We start from the raw sequence: 26,291 nt of genomic DNA on the forward strand, positions 1-26,291 counted from the left end.
ATTGATCCAAAGTTACATTTCGGGCTACTTTCATCATAAAATTGTTCTATTCCAGGTCTAATGGGACTATACTGCGTACCTGAGTACACTCTGTTACTGTCCTTCACAGTCCTGCTCTGTGAACTCAGTTAAATCCAGTTCTGCTCTGCTCACCAAAGCTGGATTAGGTTTAGCAGAGCAGAAAAAGCACAGAATCATAAGTCTTGCAGCAAACTCCTTCAACAAGATAACCTTTATGAGCGAACTGTCTTTGGTTTCAATAAATATGATGTGTTTTTACAAGGGATCAGGACATACAGTCAACCTCTGGATTAGCTGGGCGGCACGCAAGTGGACAGAAACATGTGAGTTGTTTAATACACAGGACTAAATTTGTATGCTGCGTTCATCGGCATAAACATAAGTGCTAAACTCAGACACTAAGTATTCAACAATTACCACAAAAAGGTTTTCTGTCATTTTCTGCCAGATGTGTTGTACAGAGGTTGCCGATGTTAAGCATCCACCTTGACACACTGTCTATTCTGTCTACAGATGTTCTCTCTGAGATAGGTCAGGTTTAATTGCCAGAGTTTAGTCCAAATTCCCATGCAGTATTATTTCACAAAAAGCACCTGGATTTATAAATCAGTAGCTTTATATCTCCGTTCTTTGTGCTTTTGCAGCCAAACGTCGGGACTGCCAAGTGAGAGGAGTCCGTACAAGTCTGTAGGATGGAGTGCAGCATGCAGGCACCCTGACTGATGTATCATGTAAAATAACTTACATCAATGAATAAAGGTGCACACACACACACACACGTCATTGAAGATTTTTTCGTTTCCCCTGAAGCAAAGCGTCACCACATATGCACACTTAAAATTCTCTTCAGACACTGCTTTAACAAGTTAAGTCAAATCCCCCTTTGAGTATTGTATGCAGACAGAGAGGGGCGTTTGAAAGCTACAGGCATGACTTCATGCAACTTGATTCTCGAAGATTCTTCCCCTGCTTTGAGCTGTGAAGGTGATTGCAACATTTCCATCTGCAGTAAACTTTTTTTTCTGCCTGAGTGAGTGACACACCGTCACGGAAGCGGAAACATATGTCTAGCCCTGATGTATTCAAAAAGTTGCTCAGTCCCATATCTCCTCTTTTGACCTCTTTCCCCATCTCTCTCTGTCTCTGTGGTCTCCGAAAGGTTCAAAAAAGGCAATTGTGGACAGCTGCTGCCCTTTAACCTTCAGGGGTTGCCTAATTTCTAACAATCCCACATGCTTGTGAAGCATCTCTCCAGGCCAGACTCACACTCATCACTCCTGAGGTAGAAAGGGTCGTCTTTTGTTATCAACGGATATGATGTCTCTGAGCTTCTGTGTGTTCATGACAACAAACTGTTGCTACATAATCTTTAGCATTTCAATTTCCTAAAGGCCTTTTCAATAATCCAATCATATATATATATATATGTTGCTATAATTAACATCATTGCAGTCATGCATGTCAGTGTAATCTTTATAATCAAGACATTACTGTATCTTAATAACATACAATATGTACAATCTGATGTCATATACTGATTTTAATTAGATATGCAAACATGAACAAAAGCTTTTATAGTTATGTTAAGGACAAAGTCTGAATTGTGGGTCAAAAATCGTTGCTTCTATGATATTATTGACTCATATTTCTACATGTGTATCTCTTTGCGTTGGATATTGGATTTACTGTGACACCGTGTCTTCTTAAGCACAGTGAAGGGAGCTGGCTTTGTTCATTATTTTGATATTCTTTGTGGGCTTCAGAGTGGTAATTGGACACACACTCATGACTAATTCTTTCAGCCCAGACTTCTGCTGCATCTCAATTCTCTGCTGTGGTGCAGCTTGTCCCAACAAACCAGCCCTCATGCTGAAACCGCTGTTTTCTTCTGTTGCCATGACAGCTGGTATCTCAGTCGGAGACGGGAAGTCGCGTGGTTTATGAAATTAATTTATCACGACAAAAACTGTCTGCAAGGGGCAAGCGCCGAGTCTGTGTACGAGGGTTTGGATATGTGTGTGTGTGTGTGTGTATGTGTGTACGTGTACGTACTTTTGTCAGTTTCTGTCTTGTGCACACCATGGCTTATCCTGTCTATGTACATCTCTGCTCTGTGTGTGTGTGTGTGTGTGTGTGTGTATGTGATTGTATGTTTGTTTGTACTGCTAAAAGGCTTGGCACAGGGCAGACCTTTTTGTAGTTGGCAGCAGTGGGCACTCTGCCCAGCTTGTATGGTTTATGGATGCGAATCAGTTACATTAGCCTCCGGCCAGAGAGAGAGACTACCCACCTTCCTGGTGTGAAACGCCAACAAATGTGCCAACACCGACAGCATTAAACAGAAACTGATACAAGCATCAAATGCGTCTGACACACATCTCATGCTGTCAGTCTATCAATAGTTACATTACCGCCACACAAAAAGGAGGCAGGAGCGCAAATGAAATGCCAGCATGAGAAATCTATCATCCAAGTCTGATTTCACGCTACAGCAGCAGGTGACATGTCTTGATTCTGGAAATGTAATTGCAAAATGTTTCCAAAGTGTAGGTGGTCAAAGTTCAGCTTGGAGTTACAAATACATTTCAGACAAAAACACTCTACCGTCTCCGTTTTTAGGCTCAAGCTAATGATCTTACTGTAATACACCCACCAATTATACGGAACACTGTCTAAAGAAATAATCATTTCTGAATTTCAAACTGAAAGCCTCAACTTTACATGATTAAAGTGCCATGTGAGAAATCGCACAATTAACAGAGTGCCTTATAACCAGCGGCTAAAGCAATGTTTGATTCTCATAACCTCTGTAATGGAACCAGTGGAGCAAAAAAAAAAAAAAAAAGGAGGCGGAGAAATGAAGATTTCAGAAATGCATTAAATCTGTATTTCATTAAATTAGAAGTAGAAGCTCCTTGAAAAGCTGCCACGAGGCATGAATGGTGAATGACCGCGGCTTCTCCAAACAGAATATTAATAGGTTATTATACTCACTTGTACCTCCATTTCGTACATCATCAGTGGCCTCGGCAGTAACACAGTAGTTATGGAATTGATATGGCTTTTCAAAAAAACGGAACTGTCACAAAAAAAAAAGATGTCTGCATAGTTCTTTTACTTTCCATCTGCATTTTGGAAGAAAAGTGTCAGTCCCTCTGAGAAGAAGCTCTGGTTAAACCAGTTGGAGAAGGAGAGCAATTAGCTGAGACAAGGCTTGTTAATATTCCCCATCTGAACACCCCAACAGGTCCAAAACACCTTTTATTTCTAATCACACCTGCTGCTGAAAGACAGTTAGGCTCATTCACCCGTGATGGAACTGAGCCAGGGAAGCTATCAAGACTAAAGTGGTGAATGTTTACAGTTTATAATGTTTATGTAGTGAAGATGCTTTTGCAGTTATTCTGTTCTTCTCTCTAAAGGGCAATCAGTGTCGACACTGGCAGCTTATCTCCACACTGAGGCTCAGTATCAGAGGAGAACACGACTGTACTGTACAGAGAGATATACGCACAGAGACACACTCACCTTTGACTGTCTAGTGAGAGTGGTCCCGATTGATGCCCCCTCCTGGACTCCCTTAACATAGGCTGAGGGTCAGCGGCAGGGCAGCGCCTAACTCAGACGGCCCTGAGGCCAAACCATAATATACCACCTCAGTTTTATGATTTGATCCCCTAAGACTGCAGAGTGAACATTAAGAAAGAAACATACGTCAGTGGTGTTGTATTTAAAACATGTACCTCTTTTGTAGGAATTGAAATAGTGTCACTATGTGTGACATCTGGGAAGTATTCTGACATTCGTTTCTTGTAGCTTTAAAGTTCAATCAGCCTGTTGTGTCTCGAGACTACATCTCTACACCATATAAATCTGTATCTCAGCCAGAACTCACTGGTGTCCCCATCTTAAGACTGTGTGTGTATGTGTTGAGTTATAACATGTCAAGACTGACAGCTGGCTAAACCCAATTAAACTAGTCACCACATTCCTGGGGTCCACCATTAAAGGTGACCCGATGCCCCTCGACACACAGACCGACTTAGAGCGGCTTGTAAAACATGACAGATTTATCATCTTGCCTCTCCTTTCTGTTTTGCTCTACAAGCTATTTTGGTTGGGTGTATGTGTGAGTATACACACCTTGTCTACAGAGGTAATGTGTGAGGAATACAATAACTCATGATCCAACATGATCTTGGCTGTGCTCTTATCATCTGGTATTTTGCCTATTTGATGTTAGATAAATACATATTATCTCTTGTTTGGATTAATGGAATATTGTGTAAAGGTATTGTGCAAATATAGTTTAAATCACAGCAGGTTTTTACAAATATAACAAGTATTTATTGCCATGTTAAACAGCCAGATGAAAAAAGAAGTAAAAGACTTTAACGTGTCAAATCTTGAATACTATTTCCATCACTATTTGCAGAGGTCATTCAAGGGTTGTTTTCTGTCTGCAAGTATGTACACACAAGACAGTTTATGGGTGGATTTTCACATTCTTTACTCAAGGAAGTTTCAACTTACAGTATGATTGTGGGTGACGGCAGACTTAAAAGTCCTTAACATCGTTTTACTTAACTGCTTATTCTGTTACCTTAAAGTGTAAAGCGCAGTCTGTCTGTCTGCGCCTCTATTCACTAAACACATGCAATTTAGAACAGTAGGTCAAAGCTCATCAGTAACCCCCCATTTCTCTCTCTCTCTCTCTCTCTCTCTCTCTCTCTCTCTCTCTCTCTCTGAGCCAACAGGTTGCAGCAGCTTCACCCCCACCCCTCTTCCCAAACTTTTCTGTGCTACAGCAGAGCCCAGGAAAGAAAGTCTCTGTCATTCATCCACTCTTACACACATTCAGACACACCCACCTCCTCTTTCACACAGACACGCACATTGATTCTCATGTACCATTCAGTCGAATATCTCTGATAACGCCGTCTGCAGGAGTACAATATCAATTCCACACTTTTTTCCCCCTGACTTGGATGAAACCTTTTTGTGTATTTTAGGGGATATTTCCCCCCCCCCCCCTACGGCCGTCAAGAGGTCGCCTGGATTGGGAAGATAACAATGATTCACTTGTCTGCATTGGTAAGTGAGATTGTGTGGACCCATTTTAGGACCGTAGTCAAAACCCATAACTTTAACTGCACTTTAATATGGTGCTTTACTGAGAGTTTTGAATTCTTAACTGCCCAGATTCCCTTATTACAGCCTAAGTGTTTGGACTTAAGCCAACACCTTTTACACTGAGTCTTTACTGCTGCTCCTTAAAGTATAATCTCTCCTTAAACAGCATTACTGTCTAATATTAGTGTTTGCTGTTTGTCCATTTTCTTGTTGCCTGAATTGCCTTCATGTGATAAGGTACAGTAATTGCCTCAAATGTGCCATTGCAATCCGTCTAAGAACATGCACTTACAAATACACACCCCATGTCCATGCAGTGCAGATGTCCTGAATGCATGTGTGTGTGTGTGTGTGTGTGTGTTCATCTTTGGTATGAGCAGCTTCTCTGCAGGAGTTAATGCAACTATTGTACACCTCTAAACGCAGCATAAAAACCAGATATCGTTCATTTTACAGTCTTTTCAGCTCTACTGTAGTCATGACTAACAAGAGAATGCCAGGATGTTTGTAAGAGCGTTGTCAGGAGATGAAACTATGTAGAATGAGTTGTGGATTTTTCCCCTTCCCACGCTTAGACTTGTCTGCGCTGGCTGACTGCAAATGCAAAGGAACATTAAGACAGTATGCTGTGTGTGTGCTTTTATTTGTTTGTGTGTGTGTTTTAGCTGTAGATCTGAATTTCACTGCACCAAAGACATCGGCTATCATACATAGATGTGTCCTGAGCTGTGTGTGTGTGTGTCTGTGTGTGTCTGTGTGTGTGTGTGTGTGTGTGTGTGTGTGTGCCTTTTCACTGTAACCAGTTTCCCACCTATGGGGATAATCCATCCTGTGAAGTGGTGAGGTGGAAAATGCCATTATGTAGAAATAGCTGACGCGCAGTTAGACTTGCAGGGTGTGTGATGTGTGAGCGAGTGTGTGTGTGTGTGTGTGTGTGTGAGAGAGAGAGAGAGAAAATGAGATAGGGAACAGAAAGGGAGTATCAGAGACAGTAAACTTCATTTTGCAACATTAATCCTCTCAGGGCAGTGATAAACTACAGGTCTCGGACACACAATACTCTGGACAAAGTGCTTGTGATCCCAGCATGGTGTGAGGCATGGATGCAGTGTTGTGCACGTGTTTTTTGATGTGGGATCGTTTCGAGTCATGTCTGACGAGCTGACTTGGGTTTCTGATGACAAACAAGGACATATTGAGGTTTTGTTGGAATGAGCTGGGATTTGTAGTATGATTATATGAATGTCAATGTCGGTAATGTCCATCACTTCCAGACCTCCATACCTCAACAACTATCCTATTGATTGCCATGGAATTTTGTAAAGGTAGTCATGGTCTCATGTAGATGAATTGCAATGATTTTGGCTATCCCCTGACATTTCCTTCATAATGCCAATGCCATTTGCTTCATGATTTGGTTTATTACCAAATACCTGCAAAACTAACTCCCATCATCCTCGGTCGTTCTGTCTGCTTAGTGCTAACTGGCAAATGTTAGCATGCTAACAAGCAAAACTAAGACAGTGAACATGGTAAACATAATACTTGCAAAATGCTGATGTTAGTATTTACCTCAAAACACAGCTGCTGGCAGAGCTGCTGGCAGGGCTGTAGGCTCATAGTTATTGCAATTTCATTGAATCTTTTCAAAATCATTTGGATGAACTCAGAAATACATTTTTTTGGTCAAGCTAAATCCAAAACTCTTTTATTTTCTGCTGTATTTTTGCACATTACTGAACAACAAGGATCCGCTGCATGCCTCAGGACACTTCTGCCACCTTTGGCCTGTGATGACATGAAAAGCAAACGCTTTTCAAGAATAATCTCATCGAATTTGCCTGCTGCTTTAATGAACACCCATGCGAACCTATTTAAAAATCCCGCTGTAGGATGGCTACAAGAAAGTAACTGTGTACTTCTGCACTCGCTTTCATTCATCAAAACACGCCTTTCTCCTCTCTCTGCACTTGTCCTCTCTGCACTTTACTAATAAGAAGATACATGCTGAGACAGATCTTAGATTTGCATTGGTATGTGAGGGGGGGGGAGGGTGGGGTAGTTTTTTGGCTGTGATACATTAGAGTTCATCTGCAGAGGTTGTAAGCTAGTCAGCCTTAAGCCATTCTTGCTTTGGCAGACTCGGAACAGGTGGTCAAATCACACTGAGGTATTTCATGGAATTCCGATTATTTTACATTGATCTGATTTATTTTTTTAGTGCTTCCTCATATTAATTTATGGTTGAAATATGCTCTCACGAGGAAACATTTGAAGTGATGTATTGGCGGATAGCTTGATCGATGTGAGTATTTCCATCTCGTGTATAGCGAAGGCAGATCTCTCTTTGATGTTTGGTTTAAAAATTTGCAAAACCACATGCTCCTACAGCACAGACACTTAGGCACACATGCACACTTATGTGGGTGTGGGAGTTAGCGAGCTAATGTAAAACACACCAGCGCAAACTCTTTCCGAGATCACAGTTAATGCGTTGAGCGTGTTGCTCTCTGATGGAGGTTCATTCATTTCAAATGGGATAATCTGTTACTGCTGCATGATTCCCTTTGCCAGGGCGATTTAAGTTTTGGATTTACTCTACTTAGGCATTGATTATGCTCACGTAACAGAATGTTTTTGTAGCCTTTTCTATTGATACATTTCTGTGGCCCTCAGCATACATTTAACACTCAACACATTCAGGCTGCAGGATTCCTAAGCTGAATTTGAAGTGGACTATTGAGCCGCACATATGCACTAAAGACACTACAATACGTTAGTGTTATTGCACTATACTTCAATTCTTGCTTTTAAATCTCCAGGATTTAAATCTTCAGGACAATATGCTGGTAAAGCAGCTGCAACGTTTCAATAGGACTGAATTGCATCCACTCAGTGTCTTATGCCAAGTCATAAGCCTGAGGCTAATATGAGGCTAATATCATTCATGCTAACCTGTCTGACAAAAAAGAAAAAGAGGAGGATTTTCTGTATTCCTGGAGTGTTCCTGGAGTGTTCCTGGACCTCCATTTACTCTGGAACAGCTAATACTCCCTTCTCGTTAACAGTACATTGCTGTGAAGAACAGCTGTGTTGTTTGAACTGTGTTGTTCGTTGAAACGCTGCCATGGACCGTCACCATTCATCCCACGCATTAAAAAAAACATGCTTCAAAAACATGACCATATATACAGTATAAGCAGAAAAATAACTACATTTTGGATTGCAGATAACTCACATGGTTCCGTTTTACCACAAATTCACTATGGGTGTCACACAAAACATAACAGAGGGGCTGATGGAAACTGTAATTAGACACACTTGGTGTCTGTTACAGATTTGCCACGGGGCTACATTTTTTTGACCAAGTGCAATGTAGAAAAGCGCACTCACACATTGGAAGCGATTAGCCATGCTGCCCCGGCCTTAGCTCTGTAGATAATCACCCCTGCATTGTGTGTTCCAGGGCATTGCAGGCCCTCAGGAAGTTTAGGTAATCCTCAGTCTCGGACAACATCGTCCAGAGGTTTGGCTGACCAGTCCAAATATCTTTTGCACCTGTCGACTCATACAAGAGCTCCCTTAAACCTGTCGCACCGCTTGAATTTTCTGATGAGGACAGTGCATCTCTACCCTTCAAGCTACTTGAACTAGAAGCTGTCCAGTAGCTACTGTTTTGTCTTCAGTCCAAATGGTATATTCACCAACAGCACAAAGAGTTTAAACTAGGATTTTTCTTCACTTATGAACAGTGTGGACAGTGCCATCCATCCAGGTCAACCTTTATTGGTGTAATAACTTTTAACGTTCATGTTAATAATATTTACACTCAATAACTGCTTTTAATACCCGGGTTGTGGACAGTTTAAAAGCCTTTTTGATGCTTTTATTTCCATAGCGTCATCGGAATCTGTTGTAAAACTGTTTACAGGGAATGTGCACATAATGATGGGAGTGAGTGCAACATTATGCTAACCTCATGTGCATTGGCCTAAATGATTACAATAATAATAATTTAAAAAGATAATAATTGCAGTTGGACATGGTCAAGTTTCATGAAAAGGTTTTATTGACCTGACATGTACTCTTCAGGATTTTCTTCAGAAAAAACATCCTTAATTAAAAACAAATAAATCTAACTGCTTGCTGGATAACATCCAATATCTGGAGGAATGTCTTGACGACTGAATGGAAAGTATTCCAGAGGTTGGAGAGCGCAGAGAGCACACAGGAAATGTGAAAGTACAACAGGATGTTGTAAAAAAATTGCAGATTATATTTTATCTTTTCGTGCCTCTAACGACTGTTTTTCCACTCTCTATTCATCTGTGTGCTTTCAGATAACAGGAAAGAAGAACTGGAATTGATGGTTGTGGAGTGGAATTTAAGAAGGGGTTTTGTGAAGAGAAGAAGAACTGGGTGGAGGAGCAGGTGATCGAAGGAGGAAGACTATGGGCCGCTCTTCAGTGTGGATCTTTCTACTGTCCCTTTCTCTCTCTCATCAAAGCGTCACAGCACAAGCTGAAGGTAACGGTTGACAATCCTACACACAAAGGATACACTCAAACACACAATTCATGAATTTGCCTCAAATGATCCTCTTCTATGTTCTTTTCAAATACCCATATAGCACCATCAAGCTTTTTTCTTTGTTTTTTTCCCATTCATTTAATCAAGATTTCCGTCTGTGACTCACTCCCTCAGTCACCTTTTTCTTTGTTTCGATATGTGTTTTGTTATTTTCTAACCCGTGATATACCACCCTATAGCACCATCAGTTTGGCACCTACAGTTACTGAATTCTGAGTCAACACCATATGTCTGATTGTGAGCAGTGTGCACAGATCCATGAATTAGATGACTTGATTTCTCCGGCCAAAGAAAGGGCAGGTGCTCAACGAACACAGTCTGAGCGAGTGCGCCATCATTAAATCTCCACACATGGATTGATACACGGGGCAGACACTAACCCGGCTCCACTTTCCCTCCAGACTGTTAAACATCTGCTAGCCTCATGTAGAGTACAGCAGTCTGTCTGCCGGCCTGTCAAACTCATCTCCCAGATACAGAACCTTAGCCGCAGGTGCTACTGGATGTCGCCAAAAGGTCAATCAGCCAATCAAAAGTTAGATTTCCACCACATGGAATGTTAGTTGGCAGAAAGTGATTGGTAAAGTTGTTGGGCAGAGTTATGGAAGGATATAAATAACCCAAGGACACATTTGAAGCTGCTGTTACCATTTAACTGTAACCATTATTTATTCTTGTCAGTGTCATCATATGACTGTCTAGCAAGTAGGGGCATGTGGTCGATTTTAAATGAATGAGCCATTAATTCAACACAATGTACGCATGTGCAGTGATTTAAAAACTGCACTGGGCAGTAGTATTCAGCTGTAAACATCACACTCACGTATCACCTTATAAAGTTGATAGCAGAGCAACATTAGCATTCACTTGGAGTCATGTTTCTTGTCCCCCAACAAGACATTATTCCTTCTCTTCTTATCTATGTTTTGGTCTCCACCAACTCTTTAGGGAAATACCTGCTCCACTATGTTCACCTGCTAGTTGTTCACTTTCTTATTCTTCTCTCCATAGTCTTTCAACTACATAATGGACTGCATTGAATTCAAATTATATCCATAACATAATGAGGAGAGTAGTAGACTGACTTACTTGTCTAAACCCCCTGACTGTCCAGCAGGGCAGGTACATGTCACTAAAAACACATCTTGGAGTAATGACTGCGCCTTCGTCACATCTCATTTAACATTTCTGTCCTACGCTTTGTAGCTTCTCCGCTCCTGCTATTACTTTATTTCTTCTTCTTCTTAGATGAACTTTTACTTTCATTTGTCTGGATAAAATCTGATCCTGACGGCCCTTTGAGTTGTGCTCTCTGATGGTTTGCAGTAGTGCATCATTATTTCGTGGGCATTTTCTTTTCCTGGCAGAATTTTCTGTGGCATATGAGCTAGATCTAAGGCGTAAATCAATGGTCTAACAGGTGTACGCAACCTTTGAGATATCAGCATAGATAACCTTCAAGAAAACCGTTCCTAATCCCTTAGCATGTGATGTCTCTTTATCCTTGCCATGTGGTTCTCACCTGCCTGCGCAGACAGACAAACCTCTGGATAATTTATCTTTTTTTTCCACCTCAGTCTGTCTGTCTGACAGGGACCAGCCTCCAGTCGCTTCCCTGCTCAAAGTCTCCACAATGTGGAAAGAAAATGTATCCCAATATATGGGTAGGCCACATGTGTATGCAAGGATTGTTGGTGGCCAACACAGGATGGAGATGACCAACATTGTTGAATCCTGCATCAGTGGTTTTAACCGTGTTCATCAATGATGAATCCACTATTGCTAAAAATATGACAATAAAGCTTCCATGTGGTCATAGATAGTAGCTCAGCACCAGAGAAAGGCTCCAGAATGGTATTCGCAAAGATATTTTGTTTCCTTGGTGTGTGGCCAGAGATGTATAGGTGTGTGAGGGAGAACATAATGTTAGTGCGCCACGGGCTGGAGACATATGTCTCCCCCAGTGAATCCTGGGATTGCAGCCAAAGGAAGAAGGGCGAGATAATAGAGGCGGGAAAGCTCTGTAATGAAATAGAGGACAGCAGAGTTATCACTTACTGAACAATCAGTGGTGCCTCTCTCTTATTCACGAGCCTAATCAATGCTGTCGTCACTGTGGTTTTTTGCATATGTAATGCCAGAATATTGACTCAGAGGACGTTTGCACACGCAGCAGATTTCTGTGAGGACTGTGTACGTTTGCTGGTAAAGTACTGTACATCTGTGGAATATGTGCAATGGTGTGCATCTGAGACAGAGTTGCAAGAGCTAATGTATGTGTGTGAGTGTGTGTGTAGTCAATGCATCAGCGTACCTTTTTTGTGCGTCTGGCTTATAACTACACGTTAAAACGCATCTGAATCCTGCCAAACGCAGCAGATCCTTGCGTTTAAAGCGCTTGTTTGCTCGAGCGAAGGGACTGACCCTGATTTTGGGTGTGTTTACCTTATTATTCTAAGCGTTCCTCTTCGCTGTACTAAAGTTTTATTGCTGGAGTGCTCAGAATATTGATAGTCTCTTTGGCTCACTTGTGTCTCATTAAACATTCATGGGGATTTGTGCGGTGCTCTGGCTGCCTGACAGAAGCAAGTAAAAGGACACATCTTATCATGATGGAACATGACTGCCATCTGGTGGTCAGCGTAGGGATATTTAGGAATGACCAGCCTCCCCCTTTAACCTTAAAAAAAAGAAAACTTATTTGATTGTACAAGGTTAGGGAAAGAGCATGCAGCTATCTTCATTTTTTAAACATGCATTCCCCTGCACCTCACTCCTTGGTGTTTGTGCGCACACTAATTCACACATTCTTCTTCCCTCAGCATGCAGGACGGTGGTGCAGGCAGACATAGTGTTTCTGGTGGATGAGTCATGGAGTGTGGGCCAGACCAGCTTCACCAGAGTCAAAGAGTTCATCTCAACCATCGTCTCCTCCTACCAGGATAGTGTGATGGGCAATGAGGGGGTCCGCTTCGGAGTCACTGTCTTTGGCGATGTGCCAAGGTAAAACTCAAATACAAACACGGGCACAACATGTCGATGAGTTACACACAGTACAGACCTCTTTAACTAGTCGCCATCACGACCGTCTCCTTTGACTTTTACCACAGATGATTGTTACAGCAGAAAGACTTACTTTACTTTTACAAAATGTTTTGTTGACTTCTTTTATTTTGCATTATACAATGCATTTACATGCTTAGAGGCTTAGGAACTTTATTCAGAGAAACAAGATATACACATAAAGCAATGTTTGCATTAGCTGTTCCATTATTTCTACTTGATCCAGTTGTGCTTTCCCTGTCATTTGTTCCTTGTAGGATGCAGATTGCTTTGACAGACTACAGCTCACTGAAGGAGGTTCTCAGAGCCATCAAAGACCTCCCCTATGAGGGGGGATCCAGGAGGATTGGCGATGCCCTCCAGTTTCTGGTTGACCCCGTGTTTAGCCCCGTCATGAGTCGAGACCATACCCCAAAGGTACAATGCTTCAACCAGGGAGACGTGAAAACCAATCCAGGGTGACTGCGTATAAGGATTGCATAGAAGAAGCTATCATCTACCCTTGAAACATTCCCACAAACTGATTACGCCTACTGTACTGGTCTTAACTTTGGAACCTAACCCAATTGCAATCGTCATCAACTGAATTAAACTTGTCTCATAAGTGCGTCGTCAAATATCCAAATGCTCTTCCAACAGCTCTCCATTTCTGTCAGCTACATTTCTCTGAAAGTCGAACACTGTAGTGTAGCCTCCGTATAGAAACAGCTGGTTAGCATTCCTCTCTGTCTCTGAGTGTGAATCATCTTGCAGCAGCACACTTGACGTGGGAAGGCAGGTAATTGAGGACTAGACTCATATATTGAATTGTGCAGCCAGAGCACATGCAGAAAAGCAGCTACATTTTCATATCGATCATATCGTCTTCATTGACTGAGAGGTGAACTTTGAATGAACTGGGTACATTTTTCTTAATGGGCAAATGATCAGTTTCTGTTGCAAACCAGCATCATTGAATTCCACTCTGTCTTTGGGTTCGATTTATTTAATTATGTATTCAATTATGAGTTAAACCATCTCAAATGTCCGTGGGGGCTTTTTGAGCATAGCTGTGATTGCAAGGATATGCTCTCTTTACCCAAAGGAAATGTTGTGTGGAAGGAGGATAAACCTCGCAAACCAGAGATTTAGCACAACACATTTTCACGCAATCTTTTTGTTCCTCTCTCTTTTGTACAGATCGTTGTCATGATCACAAACGGACGTTCGGACGACCAGGTCGACGCCGCAGCCAGAGCTGTAGCTGACAATGGGATTTCTCTCTTTGCAATAGGTGAGTGTGGAAGTTGGTATTGTGAATTCCTCCAACACCCTCACTGCAGTGGCCCCTCACATTTTATCCGAGCTTTGCCAGCTTATCTGCAGTGTTTGCCGTCAGAAATTCACATCATACATTTGAATTCATTGGATTCAGTGTGGGCATTTGTGAGCGTGTGAGAGATTCTTGTTTTTTGAGTGTCTGAGTGCACACATGCAGGTATATTATGCACTGTATATGTATTCAGCTACACTGTATATGTAAAAGTTCACTGTCTGATACCGTGTGTTGCATCAGCAAAGCTTCTTTATCCTATATAGTAAGCCTTTCCCCCACTCATGAATACACACCGCTGTTCACCCACAAGTGTACTTACACGTATCTTTCCCTTTCCCCTACACACACGCATGAGCACAGAAGCCCACGACTTACTCTCCTCAGCTGGGAGCGGTGCAATAATTACTGCTCATTAGCCGATGGTGTGCTAATCGCAGCCATTATTCATTAGACGATTCAGTGTCCTCCATCTGCACCTCTGCCACTGCGGCTTGCTGCTCTCGTTCATCACTCCCGCAGAGAAGCTCCGAGTGCACTACTAGTGCAAAACCAATATGCCTGTAGGGCCTGTATAGCATTGATAACACATTTGTACAGATACATGCATCTAAAGGCTGCGTATGTCTGCAGTATGTATGTGTTTGTACATCTTTTCTTGATTTTAAATAAATCAGTCAAATTGAGATAAGTTGTTTTTAGCTAGCGTGTCAAATATTAGTAGAATAAGTGTGTAAAGAGTACTGATTTTTTTTTGACTCTGCTGTGACCAGGTGTTAAGGGAGCTGATGAGTCAGAGCTGAGGAGGATTGTGTCAGAGCCACATGAGAAGCACCTATTACTGGGCACTGACTACGCTCTCCTTCAAACCATCCTTCCCAAACTGTCACGCAGAGTGTGTTTTACCGCCTCAGAACCACCCCTTCCTGTGAAAACATCCCCGCCTGGTGAGTCAATACACACGCAGTATGAAAGCAAAGTCTTTCATAACAAGCTCAGACATCCTTTCAAAGCTTCCCTCATACTGACAGCTGTTTGCATTTATTTATTTTGATGGTTTATAAAAGCTTGAAAAGTAAGATGTTTAATAGATTTCTTTGATTTCACTCTGCTGTGCAGTTTACTCACTAAGATGGATTTATCTTGCTCACAAATTCTTCCATCCAGACCGACTTAAATGTTTTACATGCTCCCTGCTCCTTTTTTACATATATATTTCATATATATTTTCCTCCCATCCCTCCTTCTCCCAATCCTAGTTGAAGAACGTGTGGTGGGTCCCAGAGACCTGCAAGTTAGCGAGTTGGCCCACAGTTCCCTCAGACTGACATGGAGCGAGGCCACAGGCGACATCACCGGATATCGTCTCCTAGTCGACCCTCTTGGCTCCAGTGGACACCTGCCCCCACAACAGAGACAAGTGAGGCATTACGCATATGCATGATAATAATTGAGCTGGACTGTAACGGAGTGTAGTCTTATTTTCCACGACAGTACATCACTCAATTCTTCTTCCTCAGGACTGCTAATGACCAAAACTGCATGCCACCTTTGTGACCAGCACTAAAATGCAGTGAGTCATCTCTCAATGCAGCCTGAGTGATTTGAGTGAAAATTCCATCTGTGTGGCTCTCCACAGCTGGCAACAAAGCATTAATAGGACCAGTATGATATCCATTTCTCTAACAATATCAGCGCTTCTGTGTTTATGCTTGTGCATACTGTTTTCATGATAACACTGTGGTATACCCTTGAAAGACAGATAATTATGTTACAGTAACAAAAGATGCATGCACACATGCACACGCTAAGCTCCTTCCATTGTCTTCCCTGTATGTAACAGGTTGATCTGAAGGCAGATGTTAGCACAGCAGTGGTGACGGAGCTGACTCCTACAACCGACTATTCCCTCACTGTCTACGCCATCTACCCCAGCCTCATAGGAGACTCTGCAACAATCACCGTCCAGACAAGTGGGTTCCACACGCCGTTGCCTGCTCACCCACCTTTTACAAAATACACAAATACTTCTGCACATTTGTTTTAGGATTTACCTTGCTTCCCTGATCAGCAATGTTCTGCCTTGTAGCCCCTTTGCCTCAGGTGTCAAACTTCCGTGTTATTGAGGAGGGCCTGTTCTCTCTGCGCCTGGGCTGGACGCATCCTCTAGGGAAGCTCAACGGATTCAAGATCTTCATCCCAAGATGTATGCCAACATTACACCGTGCAATTATTACCATTTGACACCAGACGCATTGCACAAAAGTATAGAAATGTTTTTGCAGTATTTGTAATCATAATCGTGTTTTTAATTCGTTGGTAAAGATGAATCATTTAAATTTAAAGTTGTTTGAATGTATATTTCATGTATTCTTCTGGATTTTGTTCCTCTGCAGCCAACCGACCAGGATTTACTTATGAGAACTTGCTTCCTGGAGACACCTCTTCTCACGTGATTGACAGCCTGGAGGAGGATAAGAAGTATACCATCAGTATTTATGCCATTTACCCCCAAGGACAAAGTGAAACGGTTTCAATAGTGGGCAAGACATGTAAGTTTATCGGCGTGAAAACCCCATAATTATACACCATAATTATATTAGTTTACTTTCCAACTTTCTCACACTTAAGTTAATTTCATTTACCATACATAACTCCCTACACTGACTAAACACTGACAGGAAAACAGCTTTGAAAGCTGTAACCTTTCAACATTTGCAGGACAAAGTCATGTAATAGAGTATGAGACAAGCTATAATACAAGGAAGCAAACGCCAAGGTGTAATACTATAATAACTCCACAACATGGTGCTGTTGTTGTAGAATAAAAATACCAGTATTATGTTTGTTACATACTCTCCTTTATCACAATTTTCATGTTACGCTAGATACATATCTATAACGTTTTTGCTTTGATTTTAATTAATTAACATTTGTGTGCTTTTTTATTTTCATTACATTATTTTAAATGATCCTTACTTTCTGGCATTACTATGATTTGTTGATCACTGTATGAACTAAAGTGAAATGTTGAACTTGTGTATGTGACTCTGTGTATATGTGTGTGTTTGTGTGGGTATGGGTGTGTTTCATAGTAAAGCTGGTTCAAGTTCAGAAGTTCCTGGTCCAAAACGCCACCACAGACACCGTCCAGGCGAGGTGGGCATCAGTTAAGGGTGCCACAGGATACCGTCTGACATGGGAATCCCCAGGTACTGTGGTTCACTCTTTGCCACATAATTGAATACAAGGGTGTAGCAAAAAAGAAATAACCTTGGTTTGTGAAATAAAGCCTAAAAATGTGACATTAGAGCCTGTGTGCCTCTGTGTGTCTGTCAGACCGCCACATAGAGAGCATAAACCTTGGGGACAACTTTAACTTCTACATGATCCTGGGCCTCCACTCAGCCTCTGAGTACACCATCACCATCAACCCCATCTTTGGAGACATCGAGGGGCCCATCACCTCCACCAAATTGAAGACATGTAACTAGGACGCTTTCTAGGAAGAACAAAAATACATGAGTGGATAAAGTACAACAGAGCTAGACTAGGTTAGATTTGAAGATGCCCTTTCTGTCTCTCTCTCTGTGTCAGTGGAAAGCAGCTCAGTACAAACTGTGAAGGTGTCTGCTGTGAGCACCAGTACTGCTGTCATCTCATGGAACAGCGTCCCAGGAGCCACAGGATACAGACTGGCCTGGGGACCCACCCCAGGTGATTTACTATGTCACTTTCTCTCATTTTCATCCTTTCTGATTTGTTTACATCATAAAACTATGCCCTGGTTCTTCTTGTGATACACCTCATGACTCTTGTACACTCTTGTATATTTAAATGAGTGAGGAATAACCAAATGTGAGAAAGAGTGATGTGACTGTGCTGTCAATGTTGATATTATTTTCAGAGTTTGTTGGTCGGGACCGTCCCAGGCAGTTGGCCCTGAATGGTAGCACCACGGAGTACCAGCTGAGGAATGTAGCGCATGATACTGAGTACGTCCTGTCTCTCTATGTGCTGTTTGGACCTGTGATGGGACCCGGTATCAGTGCTACCTTCAAAACTTGTGAGTAACAATACGTGTGCCTCCCACCTGAAGTACCACTGAGGTTTAGGAGTGATTATTTTGGATTTTTCCAAAGTTTTAATCACCGCTGTGTCACAAAATGTAAGTAGTGTAATATTGTATGTCCTTTTCATTGATAAAATATCAATTTAATTTGAATCATTTGCATTGAAAGTGACAGACCACAGTCTCTTTGAGTGAATTAACAGGACAGGAAAACAGGAACTTGGTTAGAGAAACGTTAGAAATCAATCAGTCTGTTTAATTTGTCATGAGTATTTCTGTTGCATATCATCGATGAAATTATGTAATTAACCATGTTTTTACAAGAACATGTTATTCACGTTTCCTTCTCCTCTGTCTCAGCTCCTTTGGGCTATGTGTCCAACTTCAAGGTGTCGTCATACACCAGTACCTCCGTAGATGTAGAGTGGAGTCCGATTGTTGGAGCTACTGAGTACAAACTCTCTTGGAACACCGGTGATTACATTTACTCAAGTTTGTCTTTGCCTCAGCCCAATATGGGGAACATGTTTTCACAGCTCAATCAAACAAACTTGTCAGACAACCTTTATTATTTTTGTCCAAAATAATGAAGACAAATTGTGTGCGTAGATAATCCCTACTCTGTACGTAATATTGTGTCGTGTATGTACCTGCATGCTTGCAGGTGATAGCAGCCCTCAGTCCCATTACCTGGATCGCGGTGTTCTTTTCCATCGTATGGAAGACCTGAACCCACAGTCCACCTACACGATCACCATCTGTGCAGTTTATGGCAACTCAGAGGGACCAGAAATCTCCTTATCTCAGCTCACAGGTACAGGAAGTGAGGTCTCCCAGTTTGTTTTAATTGATCGTGATTCATCTTTAGATCTAAATAGCTCTGTGCAGCAGCTGTGCGCGCCATTGTAATTAAATGGGTAGGGAGAACGAAGTTCCTCATCCCGTACCACAGCACCCTCGTGCAGTCTCTGTTTGACTGACAAGTCATGTACTTTGGTCTTCCCATTTTAACCACAGTTCCTGTCGTTGTCACTTGTAGTGTGTGTCCCTGTGTCTAAGTCAGCAGAGCTGCTATCACTTCATCACTGTCAAAGTTAAGGTGTTTCACCAAGCTCCAAGTGCTACATTTACTACAACGACAAATGATAGGGTGTGTGAACACCAGCTCATCCAGCTCAGATGAAATGTATTGATGTTTTTATACCGATTTTTGTTGCATCATGATTGGAATTGATTAGGACGAGTGTTTTGATACTTCTGGAAAAAACACATTTCAATGTTGTAAAATCACCTAACATGGTTATTTGGTGTTTATTTTCCAGCTGCTGTCTCAGGCTCACAGCCAATCCAGGCAGTGAGGGAAGTGAAGGTTGTGGACATCGGAGTCAACTCTTTCACCCTGTCGTGGAGGAAAACATCAGGGGCATCTGGGTACAAAATCTCCTGGATCCCCTTCCTCGGTAAGGGACCACATGAAAAGTCAACCATGTGTGCTTACACCCTAATACTTACATACTGTACATGCATGCATGTATGCACACATGTGTACACATGCATCTACCTATGTTTGCACAGTTTTATGTACACAGACCGGTAACTACAAAATTAATTGTGATTTGTGAAATTGATATTTACAAAATGTTTTCCAATCACAACAAATTGTTACTACCATCGTGCATCGTTTTGGTAATTACTAGCTCCTCATAGATCACTCTGTGGACTTCTAACTGTAACTGAGCACACAATCATATTGTTTCACACTCTCGTTATCTCTACATGTTGGATTTGTATTATTCCCTGCTCTAGGGGGTGATGAGAAGTCCCAGGTGGTATCTGCTGCTTCCACCACCTACACCATCAACAAGCTGCGGGAGAGCTCGGCTTATAAGATCCAGGTGTCCTCCATGGTGGGCAATAAGGAGGGAAGCCCAGTCCTGCTCACTGCACGCACCTGTGAGTCCTGCCTGCCCGAAACAGTGAGGAACAGTATATGAGATGATGGGCTCTCAATCAGAGGTTTCAGGGAGATATTTATACAATTATATGTAAAGCAAATAGTACAGAGATGTCTGTAGTTTTGTAGTATAGCCAGACACATCGGATCTTTTTATTGTTTCGCTTATTTATTCATTTTTATTTCATCATTCATGCGTTTCTTTCTGTTTCAGTGGATCTTCCAAAAGTAAATGGCTTTGCTGCTCTGAACACCACAGACAGCAGCACTGTTCTGAACTGGACACGTGTGGCTGCTGTGTCTGGATACCTTCTCTCCTGGAGGCACATCTCAGGTCTGACAAAGTTTCACCTTTAGTTAATCATCACGTTACCATCACGCAACTTAACTTCTTCTTCTTCTTCTTTGTGTCTCTTTTCAGTGTTGGAGACTAAAACAGAGACCCTGGGCCCTGGTTTCAGCTCCTATAAGATCAGGGATTTGCTGTATGGAAGAACTTATATTTTTAGCATCAGACCTTTGTATGGAGAAGTGGAGGGGCCTATAAGCACCGTGTATCAGAGAATATGTAAGACACTACTTAAATGGTTTGATTAGCTCTGTGAAACATTGACAAACCTCTATCTTGCATACTTGTGCTTATTGATTGTGAAGTATATACGATGTAAGTTGTATATTTTTCCACTCATACTGCACGCTCATAATGAATATAGTTTAACATATTGATTGCATTGTATTAGATGCTGTTCTTTGCTCTGCTCTTACTACAGTTTAAGTCCACACTGACTTACACAGTGTCAGTTCTCTGTGTGTGTTTGAAGTTGTGCAAACAAAATATATATTTTTTTAAATGTAAAAAATACTTATAAACACAATTTTAACTTTTTAAAAACACACAAGTACATCCATAACAATTCTATGTAATAACAAAAACTATTTATAATCATGAATCTATCATTTTAGTTCCCTGCAACAATGAACACCACCTGTTGCTGAAACCCATTTGTTGCTGCAGCAACTGCTGCTGGAGTTTGATTTCGTTTTTTTTGTAGTCAGTGATGTTATGTCTCTGTGCAACTCAGTGGGACAGGAACGCCCGGTGGTAACAGTCCAGTCTGTGCCAGCCACAGTCGCCCCTCGTATCACGACCGCCTCCATCGCCGACACTACCATCACTCGCACAGTCGCGAGGACCACCCGGCACCCCATCGCTGTGCCACCAACTAAATCCATAACCACCAAGAAGCCTCCAGGTCAGCCAAGTGTCCCTGTAGCAAAAGCAGCAGAAGTCCCCTCTCTTCGATTGCCCACACTCCGTGCAGAGACAACAGCTCCGCCAGGACCAGGTATTGTTTATTCATAAATGGATATCGATTAAGCTCTACAATCTACTGTGAGAATATTCTATGAAAGCAATAAAGGGTGCATATAGTGTCCACATCACACAAACGCATTATAGACATTAAATGGTGAATATGTATTTACGGTATGTGTGTTTTTGTGTTTTTTCAGTGTGTGGTAAGACCAAAGCAGACATAGTATTCCTTGTGGATGAGTCCTCCAGCATCGGTGTCAACAACTTCATCAAGATGGAAGACTTCATATTCCGGGTGGCCACTTACTTCCCTGTCATTGGTCCTCAGGGCACACAGGTTGGTTTCTCAGTAAAACTTTCTTTGTTTTATATTGTTCCAGCTTGAGATTCCGGTCACGATATTGCTCTTTGGCCCTAAGTTTGTTTTTCGAGTGGCAGGACAATAACAATTAAAAACTGGATTTTAAATGATAATAGCTGCTGCCAGTTAGCAAACTGCTCCAGTGAGACGTAAGCCAGTGCCATTAGCAGGAGCATAACGTGCCATTATTTCACCTGTCCAAGTGGGAAGAATCTGACTCAAACATTTTCAGAAAGGATAAACAGGGCACAATGCCACATGGCTTGTAATCATAAAGAGTGGCAGCCAACTAAGAGGCACATGCAGCAAATATCTCTCTCAATATATATATATAGTATATGTGAGGAGGAGGATTAAAATGCAATTCAGAATTATAGCTCAAAGTCGGATGCAATTTAGATGATGGTATGATGATGTGTATTTTCTCTCAGATAGCCGTGGTTCATTACAGCGATGAGCCTCGAATTGAATTCCGTCTACATGACTATAAAGACAGAAACTCTGTGCTCAGGGCGCTCAGAGCACTACGTTATGGAGGAGGCAACACCAAAACAGGTTGGTGACACTCAATCAAATGTGCACACTACTTTGCCACCTATCATCCGTTGGCAGGCTATTCCTATAACACTAATTAGGTCCTGCTTTTGATGTCACAGCCTCAAACATCTAATATATATATATGTATATATATATATATATATAATTTATAGATTGAAGATGTGCATTGCTTACAGTCTATATGGTGCATGTCCCTTGCAACGTCACTGCAGTACCTCAAAACAGTGCTGTTCAGACAAGTACATTTCATCTACCAGCATATAACGATGTAAAACTCCCAAAGGTTTAATACCTCTGTGCACCACCAGGAAAAGGCATCAGCTACGTTCTGCAGGAACTGTTCCAGGAGTCTCTGGGGATGAGGCAGGATGTGGCCCATGTTCTGGTTCTGATTACGGATGGCAGGGCCCAGGATGACGTGCTGCCACCCTCCAGAATTGCACGTGCTCTGGGTCTGTGAAACCATTGGAAAGAAAAATTTTAAACGCTCCAAAATGGTGTTTCCAATGAGTTTTACTGTAGAAAAAAGCATGCATATAGCAGAGCAACATTATATTTTTTTCAAATGAATATATGATAAATAGGACTTTGAAAACCTGCTTACCATTGTTTCTCTCTAGGTGTCAGTGTCCTGGCAGTTGGAGTTTCTAATGCAGACATCGAGGAGCTGAATAAGATAGCTGCACCCACCAGCTACAAAAACATCTTCTACTCACCAACCTTTGATGACTTCCCTTCCATAGAGAGAGAATTTATCAATATCATCTGCAGTGAGGAGGTCCTCTCCGAGTTCAAACTTAACGATGAGGCAAGACACAAACAAAGCAAGAATATTGTCTGTCACATTATTGTCTTTCTTTGTTATTACACCGATATCTGTTATAGGTGATACTCACTATATTAAAGTTGCACATGTAAAGTAAATGCATGGAGAAAAGCTGCAGGGTTGGAGATGTTGCCCAAACCACCACTGGAGATGGTTATGCATGAATGATCACTTTTTAATTGACTCGCAAAGACTGGAAGGAACACTGCAGCTGACTTGTCTTTATGTTGACGTCAGAGCGGTGGAGGGTGTGACTGGAGCTGCATTACACAGCCATCTCCGCCACTTAATTCTATATTCTGTCAGTTGAATATCTTTAACAAGTCCATAATTAATTCCTTTTTCCTCGTGTCAATTTGCAGTCCGCTCAGTTGGACACCCCGACTGAGGACCCAGAGGAGTTGCTTAAGCCTCAGGGTCCCTGCTCCTCCCAGTGTGTGAAGGTTGGTAGAATCACATTTTTTTTTATTCCCTAGTGCATTCAACAGCAGCACAATGTGTCGTTTCTGTGTTTGCATCGTGGTTTAAAGATCACCGATTTCTCACAAAAACAATAGTTTGATTCTTGAGTTCTTCTCTTGATTAACCAACCATCATTTCTTTGTTTATCCAGGGTCAGAAAGGGGAAAGGGTGAGTGTACTGAAATGCCTTATTACAAATTAGAAATATACACAAAAGCAGTGTTATTTATATTTTGTATTCTTGTTCTTTTTGTTCAGGGAGATGGTTCTGGTCTCGGCGGTCTGGTATGCTTTATCAAGTGTTCTTCTCAACATTATGACACCCATTAAGTGATAATACTTTGTTGCCACTATGACTTTTCCTTCCACTGTCCCCTCTCTGTCCTGCATAAATGTACCCTCATTGCTATTAATTCAACTTTTAGAATAACTTGTAGTCTTTGTTTTGTTTATGTAGAGATTTCAGCAAAGCCCTGGACAGTATGATCCTTTTACTTCTTCCAAAGGAGAGAGGGGAGAAAGGGTAAGAATCAACATCCAGTAAACACAAACACACCCATACCACCATTGTCATCATTGTCGTCATTAATTGTCAAGATTGCCTTACCTGTCAGCTGTCTTTTTTTTTAGCTTCATCTATTATACATTTTGTCATATACGTATGCAGCAGTGACAAGCACAGAAACAAACAAAGATGTAAATGTGCTGTTCATATTTGGTTTACCTCCGGTGAAAGATAAATGTATTTTTTTGGTTCCCCCATTTGTGCATTGTGCACTGCAACAGATATTTACTACAAAGCAAGGGAGAGTTAGCCAGTACAACAGCGTTAGTCAAAGTCAATGACAGGGATGCACAAAAATGAAATAAAATAAAATAAGATGGAGATGCAGCAGACTCAATTTCTTAAATTAGTCCAGTAATTTTCAGTCCATCTAGAGCTGAATGTCAGTGTTGTTATGGCTTTTACTAAAGTACATTTTCATGTTGTATTACATTTTTTGATTTTTTTGTTATTCGATCTTTGACTCAGTTACAGTGCATGTTAGCACAACTGCTCTGTCTCCATAGGTCCAGTATATCAAATCATTGTTGTAATTACTTTTTCATTTTCATTGTATCCAATTTGATAGCAGTGGCTGTGTGGGTGAGTGTGGCTTTGCTGTGTATGTCTATTATTCTATTTTCCAGCACAGACCATAATGTTTTGATATGACAGGGGCCTCCTGCAACAGATGGTATACCTGGATTGCCAGGACGACCAGGGAGACCCGGATCCCCAGGTTCGGCCGGCCAACGGGTAACTTAATTCAGAAAAAAACAAAAACTCACACTGTGACCTGGTTAAAGTTTATTTAATTTAGGTCTGCCTCTGAAAATATTTATTGTTGTTTATCATTTTTCAGGGCCCTCAAGGCCTACTCGGTGATATGGTAAGACCGACATGACGAATACATTTAGGGGACAAAACCTTAACCCCTAAACCACCTTTAACACCATTAAACAATCAGATTTTCTACACATCTATCAGAATAATGACTTGTTCAATGTTGTTCATTCAAATTCTTCTCCTAATCACTCTTCCTGTGTCTCTCCGTGGTAGGGTCTACCTGGACTCACTGGTTCAAAGGGACAGAGAGGAGACAGAGTAAGTCTAACATGTTCAGTTACTTTAGACTGATTGCTTCCTTGAGCTCATAGGATGAAAATCATCTGTTGTGAATACAGGTTCATGCTTTCTTTCCTCTTGTTACCACTTAGGGAGAGCCTGGATACGTTATAGCTGGCGCAGATGCAAATTTCGTTCCTGGTCGAAAAGGAGAGCCAGGATCGTCAGTGAGTCCTTCAAAAAAAACAACTAATATGGAGTTTTCCAACAGTTAACTTCAGGACAGTTCAAATGTTTCACACTGCATGTTACAGGGTCCCCAGGGGCCTCCTGGCGTATCGGGGGTCAATGGAGCTCCAGGCCTACCTGGCCAGTCAGGACCAGCAGGCTCACCAGGAATATCTGTTAAGGTAACTTGAGAGTGATCGTTTTTTGGGGCCTTAACCCAAGATTGCAATGATGATCTTGTGTTGTTTCATGGTATCATATTGCATAACATAAAGTCATTCTAGAGGAAGCAGTATGAAGTGTCACAGAATGCACCAATCATCGACCAGTTATTTCTGCTGTTTGCACTCTGTAGGGAGATCCTGGGGAGCTGGGAGCAAAAGTAAGTATCTATTTATTAGTCTTTTTAAAAGGTTGCACTGGAAAATGTAATTATAAAATGCACCATACATGGTGTCTACATGCATAATGGGCCTTATGCCCAGTGATTTAATGAATCAGATGTTACCAGCGATGAAATGTTCATTGTTTCATTTTTATCTGATAATTATTTTTGAAAGGGCTTACGTGGGAAGCAGGGTGTGAAAGGAGACAAAGGAGAGTCGGGAAGAGATGTAAGCACATTGTTGACAATATTATTAGAAGAGGCAAAAGACATTGAAAGATAAATCAGAGCCAGAGTTGCTTACTGAAAGTGTTTTTCTCTCCTCTTTGTTCTTTTCTTGCTCTCTCTCTTGCTGTCTCTCTCTCTCTCTCTCTCTCTCTCTCTCTCTCTCTCTCTCTCTCT

The 26,291-nt window shown here is 41.6% G+C and overlaps 1 protein-coding gene across 1 annotated transcript in view; it reads left to right on the forward strand.

The window, feature by feature from the left end:
* Positions 1–5,102: 5,102 nt before the first annotated feature.
* Positions 5,103–26,291, forward strand: part of col7a1l (collagen type VII alpha 1-like) — a gene marked incomplete at its 3' end in the record, with an annotated part of 35,243 nt that continues 14,054 nt past the window's right edge. Inside the window, exons 1-36 of the mRNA XM_031859283.1 lie at positions 5,103–5,115; positions 9,495–9,681; positions 12,567–12,747; positions 13,065–13,224; positions 13,987–14,080; positions 14,893–15,066; positions 15,379–15,539; positions 15,963–16,092; positions 16,209–16,325; positions 16,516–16,671; positions 17,215–17,331; positions 17,459–17,605; positions 17,717–17,836; positions 18,027–18,185; positions 18,552–18,665; positions 18,856–19,005; positions 19,514–19,651; positions 19,998–20,144; positions 20,360–20,479; positions 20,567–20,713; positions 21,228–21,491; positions 21,658–21,797; positions 22,253–22,376; positions 22,688–22,831; positions 23,000–23,187; positions 23,568–23,648; positions 23,819–23,836; positions 23,926–23,952; positions 24,125–24,190; positions 24,887–24,967; positions 25,074–25,100; positions 25,271–25,315; positions 25,429–25,503; positions 25,591–25,686; positions 25,860–25,886; positions 26,065–26,118. Of these exons, the coding sequence (XP_031715143.1) occupies positions 9,606–9,681; positions 12,567–12,747; positions 13,065–13,224; positions 13,987–14,080; positions 14,893–15,066; positions 15,379–15,539; positions 15,963–16,092; positions 16,209–16,325; positions 16,516–16,671; positions 17,215–17,331; positions 17,459–17,605; positions 17,717–17,836; positions 18,027–18,185; positions 18,552–18,665; positions 18,856–19,005; positions 19,514–19,651; positions 19,998–20,144; positions 20,360–20,479; positions 20,567–20,713; positions 21,228–21,491; positions 21,658–21,797; positions 22,253–22,376; positions 22,688–22,831; positions 23,000–23,187; positions 23,568–23,648; positions 23,819–23,836; positions 23,926–23,952; positions 24,125–24,190; positions 24,887–24,967; positions 25,074–25,100; positions 25,271–25,315; positions 25,429–25,503; positions 25,591–25,686; positions 25,860–25,886; positions 26,065–26,118 (4,065 nt within the window). The remainder of the gene's footprint in view (positions 5,116–9,494; positions 9,682–12,566; positions 12,748–13,064; positions 13,225–13,986; positions 14,081–14,892; positions 15,067–15,378; positions 15,540–15,962; positions 16,093–16,208; positions 16,326–16,515; positions 16,672–17,214; positions 17,332–17,458; positions 17,606–17,716; positions 17,837–18,026; positions 18,186–18,551; positions 18,666–18,855; positions 19,006–19,513; positions 19,652–19,997; positions 20,145–20,359; positions 20,480–20,566; positions 20,714–21,227; positions 21,492–21,657; positions 21,798–22,252; positions 22,377–22,687; positions 22,832–22,999; positions 23,188–23,567; positions 23,649–23,818; positions 23,837–23,925; positions 23,953–24,124; positions 24,191–24,886; positions 24,968–25,073; positions 25,101–25,270; positions 25,316–25,428; positions 25,504–25,590; positions 25,687–25,859; positions 25,887–26,064; positions 26,119–26,291) is intronic.

This window comes from Anarrhichthys ocellatus, unplaced genomic scaffold (genome assembly GCF_004355925.1).
Source record: "Anarrhichthys ocellatus isolate YVR2014 unplaced genomic scaffold, GSC_Weel_1.0 scaffold21, whole genome shotgun sequence".
Classification (NCBI taxonomy): domain Eukaryota; kingdom Metazoa; phylum Chordata; class Actinopteri; order Perciformes; family Anarhichadidae; genus Anarrhichthys; species Anarrhichthys ocellatus.